Source organism: Mauremys mutica, unplaced genomic scaffold (genome assembly GCF_020497125.1).
Source record: "Mauremys mutica isolate MM-2020 ecotype Southern unplaced genomic scaffold, ASM2049712v1 Super-Scaffold_100316, whole genome shotgun sequence".
NCBI classification, from domain to species: Eukaryota; Metazoa; Chordata; order Testudines; family Geoemydidae; genus Mauremys; species Mauremys mutica.
The window spans coordinates 48,003-59,127 of NW_025423312.1; the positions used below are offsets into that span (position 1 = coordinate 48,003).

The window sequence follows — 11,125 nt, forward strand, 5'->3', positions numbered from 1 at the left end:
TGATGCTTATCCCATGCCTCGCGTCGACGAGCTCCTGGAGCGGCTCGGGGACGCCCGATACATTACCACCCTAGACCTTACGAAAGGGTATTGGCAGATCCCCTTGGAGCCGCAATCTAAGGAGAAGACTGCCTTTGCCACTCTCTCTGGGCTATATCATTTCACTCGAATGCCGTTCGGCCTCCATGGGGCCCCCGCAACCTTCCAAAGGTTGATGGATCGGGTTTTGCGACCCCATACTACATACGCTGCGGCTTACCTCGATGATGTAGTCATCTACGGCAGCGATTGGGAGGGCCATCTCAACCAGGTAGCCGCTGTCCTCCGCGACCTTCGCGCCGCCGGACTTACAGCCAACCCCAAAAAGTGCCAAATCGGTCGAGAAGAAACTACGTACCTGGGCTACACCTTGGGCCGGGGGCTGGTGCGGCCCCTCATCGGGAAGGTTCAAGCACTCCAAGCGTGTCAGCCGCCGACTACCAAAAGACAGGTACGGCAGTTCCTGGGCCTAGCCGGCTATTACCGACAGTTCATACCCCACTTCGCAACCCTTACGGCCCCTTTGACCGACCTCTTGACGAAGGATAGCCCCCGCCGAGTGCGCTGGTCGGCCGACTGTGAGGAAGCCTTTCTAGCGGTCAAGGCCCGGCTGTGTAGCGAGCTGGTACTTTTCAGCCCGGACTTCCATCGCGACTTCGTCGTGCAGACCGACGCCTCCGACGTCGGGCTTGGGGCGGTCCTCTCGCAGGAGGTCGACGGAGCGGAGCACCCGGTTGTTTACCTAAGCCGGAAGCTGTTCCCCCGGGAACGGAACTACTCCGTTCTGGAGAAAGAGGCCCTGGCGGTTAAGTGGGCAGTGGACGCCCTCCGCTATTACCTCCTTGGTGCCCCCTTTACGCTTGTTACAGACCACGCCCCCCTGAAGTGGCTCAACGACATGAAGGACACAAACCCCCGGCTGCAACGGTGGTACCTCACGTTGCAGCCCTACGCCTTTTCGATCCAGCACCGGGCGGGGCGCGAGCACACTAATGCGGATTTCCTGTCCCGCCTCGGCGAGGCTGAGGATGCCAGCTCCGACGATCGGGAGCTGGATTAGAGGGGTGGGGTATGTAAGGAGCCAGGGGGGCCCCCTACCGAGCCGGACCAGGATGCGCCGCGTTCCCCGCCGGCGGAGGCGGGGCCACGGCAAGTTCGCTCCGTCCCCAGCTGCGGGAGGGGCGGAGCAGGCCGGGACGCGCCGCGCTTTCCACCGGAGGGGGCGGGGCCAGGGAAAGCTCGCTCCGTCCCCAGCTGTGGGAGGGGCGGAGCGGGGAGTACAAAGGGCAGGGCCCTTTGCTCCGTGGGCGCGGCGCCACGGACGGAGGCAAAGGCTGACGCCGGACTGCTTCTGCCCGACCCAGCTGCTGACCCCCGGGAAACGGAGGACCCCGAACCCCTTGCGGAGCCGGAGCTACCCGCTGCGGTCTATCCGACCGAGCAGGACGTCCGTGTATCCGGACATTTGCCAGCGGTCCCCTGCTAGGGGGGCCCGCTAGAGAATTTTGCCGGCGCTCCCCTGCCTGAGGGGCGCGCCGTGGACCAGTGCCAGCGGTCCCCTGCTAAAGGGGCCCGTTAGAGACTTTTGCCGGCACCCCCCTGCCTAAGGGGCGCGCTGTGGACCTGTGCCAGCGGCCCCCTGCTAAAGGGGCCCGCTAGAGACTTTTGCCGGCGTCCCCCTGCCTGAGGGGCGCGCTGTGGACCAGGGCCAGCGCCCCCCCCCCTTGCTAGAGGGGCGCGCTAGGGACTCATACCAGCGCCCCTGCCGGAGGGGCGCTCTGTGGACAATTGCCAGCCTGCTCGTGCCAGAAGGGCGTGCCGCGGCTCCCTCCCCCACCGCCGACGGAGGTAGCGACGGCAGCCCCGGCTTACACGGTGCTTGTGAAATCTGGGCCTGATCCAAAGCCTGTTGAAGCCAATGGGTGTCTTTCCATTGATTACAGATCAGCACCACTCTGTCCCCTCGATGACCACGAGTTCAAATCCCCTCCTCAGTTGTCTCTCGCAATTAGCTTTAGGAACAGACTAAAACTATGGGAAATATTTACATAAATTAAGGACGGTCTTGGAGGCCGTCTAATGCCTGGCAGCAAGAGCCGGTATAAAGTGCACAGATCTGCGAGGCCGTGCTAGGGTGTAGGAGTCCAGCTCCCTCTTTACCCTCTCAGGGGTGCCTCCAGCGGGTAACGGAGGGGGTTTGAGAAATGCCAACAAACCCTCCTCAGAGCACCACCCTTCCTCCTACAGTTGGCCCTCAGTCATGCCTCCCTCCCTCCTCCTCGTTACTCCAGAACAACGGGAATTCACGTGCAAGAACTTTGTTAACATGGAGTTAAGGTCGCAGGTGCTCAGCCCTGCCCTGGGCTCCCTGTGCCCTTTCAGAATGGGAGTGTTGAATTCCCAGAAGTCAAAGGTTGGCAAACCAGGATATGCAGAGGCATTATGATTAGGGCCCTACCAAACTCACAGCCTTGAAAAACGCGTCACGTACCGCAAGATCTGGTCTCTCGGGTGATTTTACCCTATACTATACAGATTTCACAGGGGAGACCAGCGTTTCTCAGACTGAGGGTCCCAACCCAAAAGGTGGTTTTCGGGGGGGTTGCAAGGTTATTATAGGGGATTACAGTATTGCCACCCTTACTTCTGCACTGAATTTGGAGCTGGGTAGTCAGAGAGCAGCCACTGCTGGCAAGGTGCCCAGCTCTGAAGGCAGCATCTTGCCAGACGCAGCGCAGAAGTAAGGGTAGCAATACTGCAACCCCTCTACAATAACCTTGCCACCCCCCTAGCCCCTTTTTGGGTCAGGACCCTGTCGACGGGTCGGACTCACCCCTGTGGCGCCTCCTGCTGGTGACTCAGGGAATTAGCTCTCTGCAGCGCTGGAGCGCCCTCTGCAGGCCGGTGATCTGCCTGTCTTCAGGCACCCTGTGTCCCTCCCTGGATCCGGTGCCCTCTTACATGGGGTGCTGCCCCCTAGCAGTAACCCCGTTCTCTCTGGGTTTCCCCTCCCCAGGGAACCCCCACTTTCTATCCCTACCTTGCCTCAGTATTGGCTACTGCCAGTCATTGTCTAGCTCCACACTCTGGGGCAGACTGCAGTATCAGCCTACTCATCACAGGCAAAGGGGGTTTGGACCTGCTGCCTTGGCCTACCCCTGGGCTGCCCTCTGCAACCCTCAGTACCAGTTGCCCTATGCTAGGCCGCAGCCTGGAGCTTTCTAGGCTGGAGCTTCCCCAGCTCCTCAGCCTTTCCCCAGCCCTGCTTCACCCTAGGTACCTTATCTCAGTTCCCTGCAGCCAGGCCCTTCTCCCTCTGAATGCAGAGAGAGACTGTCTGGGCCTCTGGCTTCCCTGGCCTTTTATAGGAGCCAGCTGTAGCCCAGTTGCTCGGTTTGGGCCGTGGCCCCAGCTGCAGCCACTTCCCCAATCAGCCCAGCCTTGAGAGCAGCCGCTCTCAAGCCCTGCCAGGCCACTTTTAAACCCCTCAGGGCAGGAGCAGGGGCCACCCTGCTACACACCCCCCACCTCAAGAACTCCTCCACCGGGGGGCGGGCGGGGTGCTCTACCGGCCCAGCTTTCTCCTCAGTTGGGCCCGCAGGGAATCCCTCTCTTGCCGCAGGCTCTCCAGTGTTTGGAGCAGTCTGCTGGCTTCTTCAATTGTCTGGGTCCCCACCATAGACCTCCCTGGTCCTATGTGGGTTCCCACATCAGTTTGGGTTCCCACCTCGGCCCTCTTGGCCCTTGTGTGGGTTCCCTGTTTAAGGTGGGGCCTCTCTGCCCCAGCCCCCTTCTCTCTGGAGGCCTCAGTCTGGACTACCCCTTCCTGGCAGCTAGTCCCAGACCGAACCTTAGTTTCCAACACTCCCCCTCTCTGCTTCAGGGGGCAGTGCCTCTTTATGTGGCCCTTGGTGTGGCAGTGGAAGCACCCTCGGCGCCTTCCCCCTGCCACAGCCCCAGTCCTGGTTGTTTGGGCCCTAGACCTTTCTTCTGGGCTGGCCCGGGCCTTGGGAGCTCTGAGGGCACACTCTCTTCAGGTGTCCCTGCTCCCCACAAGCCCAACAAGTTTGGAGCCCCCCTGTTAACTTCACAGGGGGCACTCGAGTCTTGACTGGGAGAGGCCTCTCTGCCCCAACCCAGTAGGGGCACACCCTTCTCAGGTGTCCCCGTCGCCCACAGGCGAAACAGTCTTTAGGCCCTGGCACTGGCCTCTAGCCCAAAGTGCCTGGCCCCCATTGAGGTCCGTGTGCCCGCCCCCGCAGCAGCTGAAGCAGCCGCGCTTGCTGCTCGGCGAGCCAGGCCACACAGGCTCTCCAGTAATAGTCTCTGTTCTTCATTTTCTCCACCATCTTAAAGTCCAGGCAGTAGTCCCATAGTCCTTGCCCTGGCCCCTTGTATCAGGGGCGGACCGCTATGCCTACATTCTCCACCACGTGTAGACGGGTCGGACTCACCCCTGCGGCGCCTCCTGCTGGTGACTCCGGGAATTAGCTATCTGCAGCGCTGGAGCGCCCTCTGCAGGCCGGTGATCCGCCTGTCTTCAGGCCCCCTGTGTCCCTCCCTGGACCCGGTGCCCTCTTACATGGGGTGCTGCCCCCTAGCAGTAACCCCGTTCTCTCTGGGTTTCCCCTCCCCAGGGAACCCTCACCTTCTATCCCTACCTTGCCTCAGTATTGGCTACTGCCAGTCATTGTCTAGCCCCATACTCTGGGGCAGGCTGCAGTATCAGCCTACTCATCACAGGCAAAGGGGGTTTGGACCTGCTGCCTTGGCCTACCCCTGGGCTGCCCTCTGCAACCCTCAGTACCAGTTGCCCTATGCTAGGCCGCAGCCTGGAGCTTTCTAGGCTGGAGCTTCCCCAGCTCCTCAGCCTTTCCCCAGCCCTGCTTCACCCTAGGTACCTTATCTCAGTTCCCTGCAGCCAGGCCCTTCTCCCTCTGAATGCAGAGAGAGACTGTCTGGGCCTTTGGCTTCCCTGGCCTTTTATAGGAGCCAGCTGTGGCACAGTTGCTCAGTTTGGGGCGTGGCCCCAGCTGCAGCCACTTCCCCAATCAGCCCAGCCTTGAGAGCAGCCGCTCTCAAGCCCTGCCAGGCCACTTTTAAACCCCTCAGGGCAGGAGCAGGGGCCACCCTGCTACAGACCCCTACAGTTACAACAGCGTTCCCTCTATTTTTTCCCACTCATGTGCGGAATTAATCTTGTTATGTGACACCAACATGGAGGTGACATGTGACAGATCACCTCCATACTGGGGCACATAACAAAATTAATGGAGTGAGGCTGAAGGGTTTGTTCGGTGTGTGGGTGAGGGCTCTGACTGGGGGTGAGGGCTCTGGGGTGGGGTTGGGGATGAGGGATTCAGGGTGCAGGAGGGGGCTCCAAGCTGGGGCAGAGGGTTGAGGTGTGGGTGGGTGTGGGGGGGGATGAGGGTGCTGATTAATGTTAAAAATAGATAAATACACCAGCCAGATTAGATTTACCAGAAACTATAAACTGTTCAGCCCCAGTTTCAGAATGTGTTTTAAATTGTCTTGCTTTCAGACCCTATCTCTATAGAAATTGCATTATAGCCCAAATGTACATGAATTGAAAATTTATACGTTTTATATAGGATCAAAGAGACTGTTATATAGGGACCAGTTGGCCTTTACCTTTCACTTTCCCGTCTCTTCTCTATCCCTTGCAGTCTGTCTTTCACCTACTCTCTCTGCTCAGGTTGCTTTCAACAAAAGGCAAGAGTAATTTTCTCCTCTTAATTCGGTTGCCTTGAGTGTTGTCGCTGTCGCCTTTGCCTTGTGTTTTCAAACAACAGGTCTTGGCTTTGTTTTGGTGTTTCTCCTACCTGCCCACATTTTCATCAGCGCCCTTTGGGAGCTCCTCTTCTTAGAGGGGATAAAAATCACAACTTTAAAATTTTTATTTAAATTATGACATTTAAATTTAGGGGTTTTTTGAACATTTCAATCAAATTTCTTATTTACATATTGCTAGTTCTCTTTCATTTTATGGTCTTATATTGTCAGAGTGATGTTTTGTACTTGTTGGGGTTTTTTTTTTAGATTCTCAATTGTTAATAAAATTTCAGATTTTATGTAATTTTTTTTCTACTAAGAACTTTTCAGCACAGATGAGCATTTTAAGTGTGAAAAGACAAGCCCAAGGCCTCATTAATATTCCCTATTATAAGACTATACAGACACAGAATTGAAAAGCAAGTAGCCTGTGCTCTGTGCCTCCTTTGTGAAGACCTTTGAGATCTACTAGTGAAATGCGATGTGTAAGAGCTAGATGATTTGCGGCCAGCATCACCATCCAGTATACTGCACTTCCACAAGTAAAGAGCTGAAATGCTTCTTCAGCCACCAGGTTTTGCAGTTTGAAGTCAATAGGACTTGTGCCCTAAACCCCTCCCTTAGATGGCTAAAGGCAGGCCGAAGAGCCTAATTTTGGGTTCCACTTTTTGAAAACTTTGGCCTGTATAAAATTGCTACTGTAAATTACTGAGAGTTTAAATAACTTTTTATTGTTAAAACAAAATTGTTTCACTGTTGAAGTGACACAGATTTTATGCCACTACATGACAAGTTCTTAATAAAAATACACCAAGTCCCTGATGCTGCAAATGCTTACTTAACTTTAAAACTCAGGATTGTTTCTGTGAGTACAGTTATGTATCTGTTTAATTGTTTGCAGGATCAGGGAATTAATTTTCAATATTTGGATTTTTGCGTACAGCAATTTTATAAAATTATGATACCCAGTGACTAGGGGTGCGGGGCCTGTGGGCTGTAGGGTGGGGCTGGGGATGAGAGGTTTGGGGTGCAGGCCAGCTGCCCTGGGGCTGGGGCCAGAGGACTTCCCGCAGCCCTCTCCCCGCCAGCAGCATGGGAGCTCTGGGGCTGGGAGAGAGGCCCGCGGCAGCCCTGCCCCAACTTGCTCCCCTCCCCAGTTCCCACCCACCCCTTACCTCTCTCCTCTCCCGCCCCCTGCTGCGCGGCCCTTTATAGGTTCTGCGCGGCCCTTTATAGTCTGCTGTGCAGCTTAGAGGGAACTTAGGTTACAACACTATGAAATATCAGATTTAAATATCTGAATAATGAAATTTACAATTTTTTAAATCCTGTGAGTGTGAAATTGACCAAAATGGATCGTGAATTTGGTAGGGTCCCAATTGTGATGCTTCCCACGTGACTTGAACTCTGCCCCAGTAGGTCTGGGAATAGGAACAGGAAGTAGAACAGCACCAGGCCAAACCAAACTTGCCCTTGTCTGTGTGCCCAGCACCACCCCAGATCAGCATTCCTCTTCATACCGTCCACACTGCTCTGTGCAGGGGCGGCTCTAGGCACCAGCAAACCAAGCTGTTGCCTAGGGCGGCCAAATCTAGGGGGCGGCAGGCTGGGCCGGTGGACCTGCCGCAGTCATGCCTGCGGGAGGTCCACCGGAGCCGCGGACGAGCGGACCTGCCGCAGGCATGACTGCGGAGGGGGCGCTCGTCCCGCGGCTCGGCTGGACCTCCCGCAGGCATGACTGCGGCAGCTCAAGCGGAGCCGCCGGACCCGCGAACCGTCCGCAGCCGTGCCCGCGGGAGGTCCGCTCGTCCCGGGGCTCCGGTGGACCTGCCGCGGGAGCTCAACCGGAGCCGCGGGAAGAGGGGACCCGCCGCGGGACCGAGGAAGGGCGGCGCAGCACACCGCGCTGCTTGGGGCAGCCTATTTTCTAGAGCCGCCCCTGGCTCTGTGCAGCACCGTTGATTAAGGGGCGAAATTAATTGATGTTGATTGGCAGGGGGACAGTTCCCTCTAACTTTTTCCATCCCTGTGCACAAATAATTTTGTTATGTGCACTAATATGGAGGTAATGTGTGGATACATGCCACCAGTACAAACAAAAAACCTAGATTTGATACATATATTTTAAAAGTTACCATAGGGATAATTACTCCAGCCAGGGTTGGTTAGGCATCTTAGAACTCACTACTCAAAGAATTAAATTTAAGTATAAGAGAAATAAATGTTTCACTGCACAAACCAGTCAGAAACCTAAAATAACAGCACTTGGAAAGAATAAAATGACAGAGAATATCTGTGCATTGCAGGAAGTACTAAGAAATAACAAGAACACAAGAATGTGTTGGAGGTGAGTGTGAAAGAGAAAGTGTGTGTGTGTGTGAGAGACAGACAGACAGACAGGGTGCATGTGTGCTGGCTGCTGGGGAAGTCTATGAGAGGCCGTACGCTGTCTCTTTAAGGCACTCACACCAGAAGGCTCAGGTCACAGCAGCTGAGCTCTCCAGCTCTTGAGCCCTGTTCCCCCCGCCATCCCCTGCACTGCAGAGATGGGGTACATGGGTGGGGGGAGGGGAAAACCCTGACATCAGCACCACCCCCCTCCTCCCCGTTCTGCTCAGCCAGGAGGAGGGTCCTGGGAGCAGCTGGCCAGGGGCTCCAAAGCAAAGAGCAGAAGCAACGTGGCTGCAGAGAAGCGGGGGAGGGGCACCTGGACACACAGAATTATAGAATCTCAGGGTTGGAAGGGACCTCAGGAGGTCACTTAGTCCCATCCCCTGCTCAAAGCAGGACCAACCCCAACTAAATCATCCCAGCCAGGGCTTTGTCAAGCCTGACCTTAAAAACCTCTAAGGAAGGAGATTCCACCACCATGCGCGGCTCTGCTAATTACGTGCGTGGCATTTGATTCACTCCTGGGTGGCCACGCGACCGTGCAGCTTAGAGGGAACATGGGGAAATCTATGGTGTGCTTCAAGGATCCCTCTGGGCACAGACCGAAGGGGGCTGAGTTAAGGTTGTTTGGCAGGGGTATCAGTGGAACTCCTTGCCAGAGGATGTTGTGAAGGCCAAGACTATAACAGGGTTTAAAAAAGAACTAGATAAATTCATGGAGGATAGGTCCATCAATGGCAATTAGCCAGGATAGGCAGGGATGGTGTCCCCAACCTCTGATTGCCAGAAGCTGGGAATGAGTGACAGGGGATGGATCACTTGATGATTACCTGTTCTGTTCATTCCCTCTGGGGCATCTGGCACTGGCTACTGTGAGAAGACGGGATTCTGGGCTAGATGGACCTTTGGTCTGACCCAGTATGGCCGTTCTTATGTATCCTTAACCCAGCATTTCCTAGTTTGCTAGCCGTTGAATGTTGAGTATTCAGTGCTCCTGTTCTAAAGAGGAATGAAGAGCACAAAGCAGTGCTGACCCCCTACAATGGTAAAGTTTTTTGCATGTGAATAATGGAAATCCTGGGAAGCTGCACTGTAGAGTGATCTGTGCACCAACCACCTCACTGCTAGGGAAGAGTAAGGTGATGACTGTTCTCTTTGGATAAGAGTCCCCGTATCTACTAACTACGCTGAAACCTGCCTTGTGAGAGATGCTAATGTACTCTCTCTCCTCGTCCTCCTCTGCACAGCAAATGACCAAGGATCTAGTGTCTCTGACGTGGCTGCCAAGGGTAAGTGAGGGGGACTCTAGCCTAGGGGTTCACTGCTCTCACTGAGGCCTCTGGAGAGAGACACCTCGTCCAAGTCATTGGACCCTGAGTCTCACTGGCCCATCCCCTCTAGCAAACCAGCTCCAAAGAGCAGAACAGAGAAGTTTTGAATCTCTTATTTCCCTTTTATTCACACTGGAGGTGCAGGAACAGGTTTGCAGCCAAATCCTCCTTGTTTTCTCTGAGATTAATTTAGGTGTGAAAGACTCTAGTGAGAGGGATTTCTCTGTGGCTGCTGGTACAGGATGGGGTTGAGATCAGCCTTTGTAATGATAAATCCAACTGCTTCAGAGAACAGTCTCCAGTGAAACTGAAGGGAGGAAGCAGCAGGGATATAGCCCAGCACCTCATCTTCAGGAACACAGGATCTCTGAGGGCTAGTCTACACTTACCTGCCGGGTCGACGCGGTGAGTTCGACTTCTCGGAGTTCGAACTATCGCGTCTAATCTGGACACGATAGTTCGAACTCCGGAAGCGCCGCGGTCGACTCCGGTACTCCACCACTGCAAACGGCGGTGGCGGAGTTGACCTTGGAGCCGCGGAGTTCGATTCCGCGGTGTCTGGACGGGTGAGTAGTTCGAACTAGGGTACTTCGAATTCAGCTACGCTATTCACGTATTGACCCCCCTTCTTAGTGTGGACCAGCCCTGACACTGGAGCTAAAAGCTTTGTCAGCAGATTTAGGAATTTTGTCCACTGAACACTGCAGCAGCTAGAGGGCGACCGTCCCACAGCATATGCACTTAAGCATTGCAAAACATGGCAGTTCTTAATAGACGTTGCCTGTGTTTAATTTCTGCAGCTTAACAGAGCCTGTTGGAGTCTGTGCCACAACCTGAGGGGATCCCAGAGAGGAAGACCCAGGACACCGGACGAGAGCTTTCCAGCAAGTTGAAAGAAGATATAAAAGGAGAAAGGAACACACATAAGTGACCTCACTTTCCCCACAATGCCACACCTACAAGGACTGGGGGAAAAAGATTGAACTGGGGGGGAGTTGCTGGTCTGAGGCAGGAAAGAAGGAAGCCTGTCTGTGTATGCAAAAGCTAACCTGTGTGTACTGGGTAAGACACTGCTTGATACAAATCCTGTCTAGTGTATAAAACTTAGCTTGCAATTTTCTTTATTTGCTAGGTCATGTACTTTGGTCTGTTTGCTATCTCTTATAATCACTTAAAATCGATCTTTCTGTAGTTAATAAATCTGTTTTATATTTTACCTAAAACACTGCGTGGTGTTTGAAATGCAAAGAGAAAACTCTCAGCCCAGGAGCAAGAATTGGTGCATGTCCACTTTCCCTTGTAGAAGTGGTGAACTGGTTAATAAATTCATACTGGGTGGGTTTTGCCCAGGGCAGGACGGTACAGCTCCGGGGTCCTAGCCTGAGGAGTTTGGGGGTATTTTGGCTGTAGCCTGTCTATTGTGGGTTCATGATTGGCTGGCCAGACCATTCATGAACATAGCTGGGCATGGTCCCTGCCTGTGGATGTTGATGTGAGAGCAAGCTTGGAGGGCTTTGCAGCTTGTCACAACATCACAGTGTAAGAGGATCCCAGATTGGTGAGACAGAGGG

At 54.4% G+C, this 11,125-nt stretch overlaps 1 protein-coding gene across 3 annotated transcripts in view; it reads left to right on the forward strand.

Annotated features, from left to right (window-relative positions):
- Positions 1 to 10,730, forward strand: part of LOC123360840 (class I histocompatibility antigen, F10 alpha chain-like) — a 32,521-nt gene extending 21,791 nt beyond the window's left edge. For 2 of the 3 annotated variants that reach the window (XR_006576074.1, XM_045001274.1), the window contains one exon: positions 10,355 to 10,730. Coding sequence is in view for 1 of the 3 variants with exons in the window: in XM_045001274.1 (XP_044857209.1) it covers positions 10,355 to 10,359 (5 nt within the window). In the remaining 2 variants the exon portion in view is untranslated. Of the gene's footprint in view, positions 1 to 9,470; positions 9,513 to 10,354 lie in introns of all 3 variants that reach the window. The other variant, XR_006576075.1, reaches the window with a different exon arrangement.
- The last annotated feature ends 395 nt before the right edge of the window (positions 10,731 to 11,125 follow it).